The sequence below is a fragment of the Uloborus diversus genome, chromosome 9 (assembly GCF_026930045.1).
Source record: "Uloborus diversus isolate 005 chromosome 9, Udiv.v.3.1, whole genome shotgun sequence".
Taxonomy (NCBI): Eukaryota; Metazoa; Arthropoda; class Arachnida; order Araneae; family Uloboridae; genus Uloborus; species Uloborus diversus.
Window position 1 is genome coordinate 156,190,365 of NC_072739.1, and position 1,546 is coordinate 156,191,910.

The 1,546-nt window shown below is 33.2% G+C and overlaps 1 protein-coding gene across 1 annotated transcript; it reads left to right on the plus strand.

The window, feature by feature from the left end:
* Nucleotides 1–72: 72 nt before the first annotated feature.
* On the plus strand, nucleotides 73–1,097 carry LOC129229804 (pre-mRNA-splicing factor syf2-like). The gene has a single exon (XM_054864181.1). It carries the CDS (start codon nucleotides 188–190, stop codon nucleotides 851–853), a length of 666 nt encoding a protein of 221 aa, XP_054720156.1. The 5' UTR covers nucleotides 73–187; the 3' UTR covers nucleotides 854–1,097.
* The last annotated feature ends 449 nt before the right edge of the window (nucleotides 1,098–1,546 follow it).

Below are 1,546 nucleotides of genomic sequence, written 5' to 3' on the forward strand. Positions count from 1 at the left end.
GGTAAATAAAAAAAACTATTTAAATGGAATGATTAACTGTAACTGCATGATACTTAAACAGTGACGTAAAAATCGTGACGTAACGCCTAAGACTTGAGTAGTAAACAAGTATCACAAGCAAAACGAATTTGTTTAAAAGCAACTGAATATTTACTTTATATTTGAGTTTTAAACGTATTACTTCAAAATGGCTTCAACATCTGCATCTATAAAGGATCGTCTTCAGAAATTTAAGGATTTACAGTTTCGAAGAAAAGAATCTCGCAAACTTAACTACGAAGAAGTTGTTGAAGAAGATCGACGTTTAAAACTACCTCCCAATTATGAATCGAAAAACAAATGGGCGCAATACATTATCGAAGAAGACGAAAAAAAGCAAATTGCAGCTGCTAAAGGAGAAGATTATAATCGCACGAAACTTTTAGACATCACTGCTGAAGATGCAGCCAAGTGGGAAAGAATGAAGAAAAAAAAGAATCCAGATCCCGGATTCTCAAACTTTGAAGATGCTGCTGAACGTCAGTATGAAAGGTTGACTAAAAAACTTAAGCCGGACATGGAAGTATATCAAAGAGAGAAAGAAAAATTAGGGGAAGCGTTTTATCCCACAAAGGACACTATAATTCTAGGATTGCACCAAGACAGTAAAGAAAGTATTGATAAAATGGTGGACGATCTTGAAAAACAAATTGATAAGCATTCAAAGTTCAGTCGAAGAAGGCGATTTAATGATGATGCTGATATCAATTACATCAATGAAAGAAATATGAGATTTAACAAGAAACTGGAGAGATTCTACGGAAAATATACAGCTGAGATTAAACAAAACCTTGAGAGAGGTACTGCTGTATAAAGCAGATTACTGTGGCTGAAACCTTCACTTTTAAATATTTTGTTTATGTCGTCCAGAACTCCAAATATATCTTTTGTACCGATTAGTAGCTTAGTGAAAAAATTTCTCTAACACCTACAAGCCCTGAATACTTATGTAAGTTTTTCATACACAATAATGATCATATGTTATGTATATATGTTTCACAATTCAGAGTCCATATTCATTGTTTGTACTGCCATTTTGATGTTATCATTAAAATCAGTTAGTAGGTTTGACTTTTGCTTTTTATTACAAACTATAAAGTCACCCATCAAGGTATGACGGGTGAAAATTGCTTTTACTCTTCTATATTTGAACGAAGCAATTGCCTGTTTGGTAAAATTTTAACTAGAGATGTTCCGAGTAGCACTTTGGCCGAATACCGAGTACTCGGCCTTTCACTACTCGGCCGAGTACCGAGTTACCGAGTACTCGGCCTTTTACTATTCGGCCGAGTTACCAAGTACCAATTATGTTTTAAGAAGAACCACCGATACACGTGATGAATTTTGAACTTATTGGAATAGTAGTGTAGACCTCCTTGCCCATATAATAGCTTTAAAAACTAAATTCCTGCTGAAATTTAATTACGCATCATTTAAAAAATTTTGTTTATGTGAAAAATTTACAAAAAAAATATTTTTTAAATTAAAAATCTTACTACTATTATAT

Bases quoted from the DNA above. Each gene is read 5' to 3' on its own strand.
- LOC129229804 (XM_054864181.1), top strand. From the start codon at position 188: ATGGCTTCAACATCTGCATCTATAAAGGATCGTCTTCAGAAATTTAAG.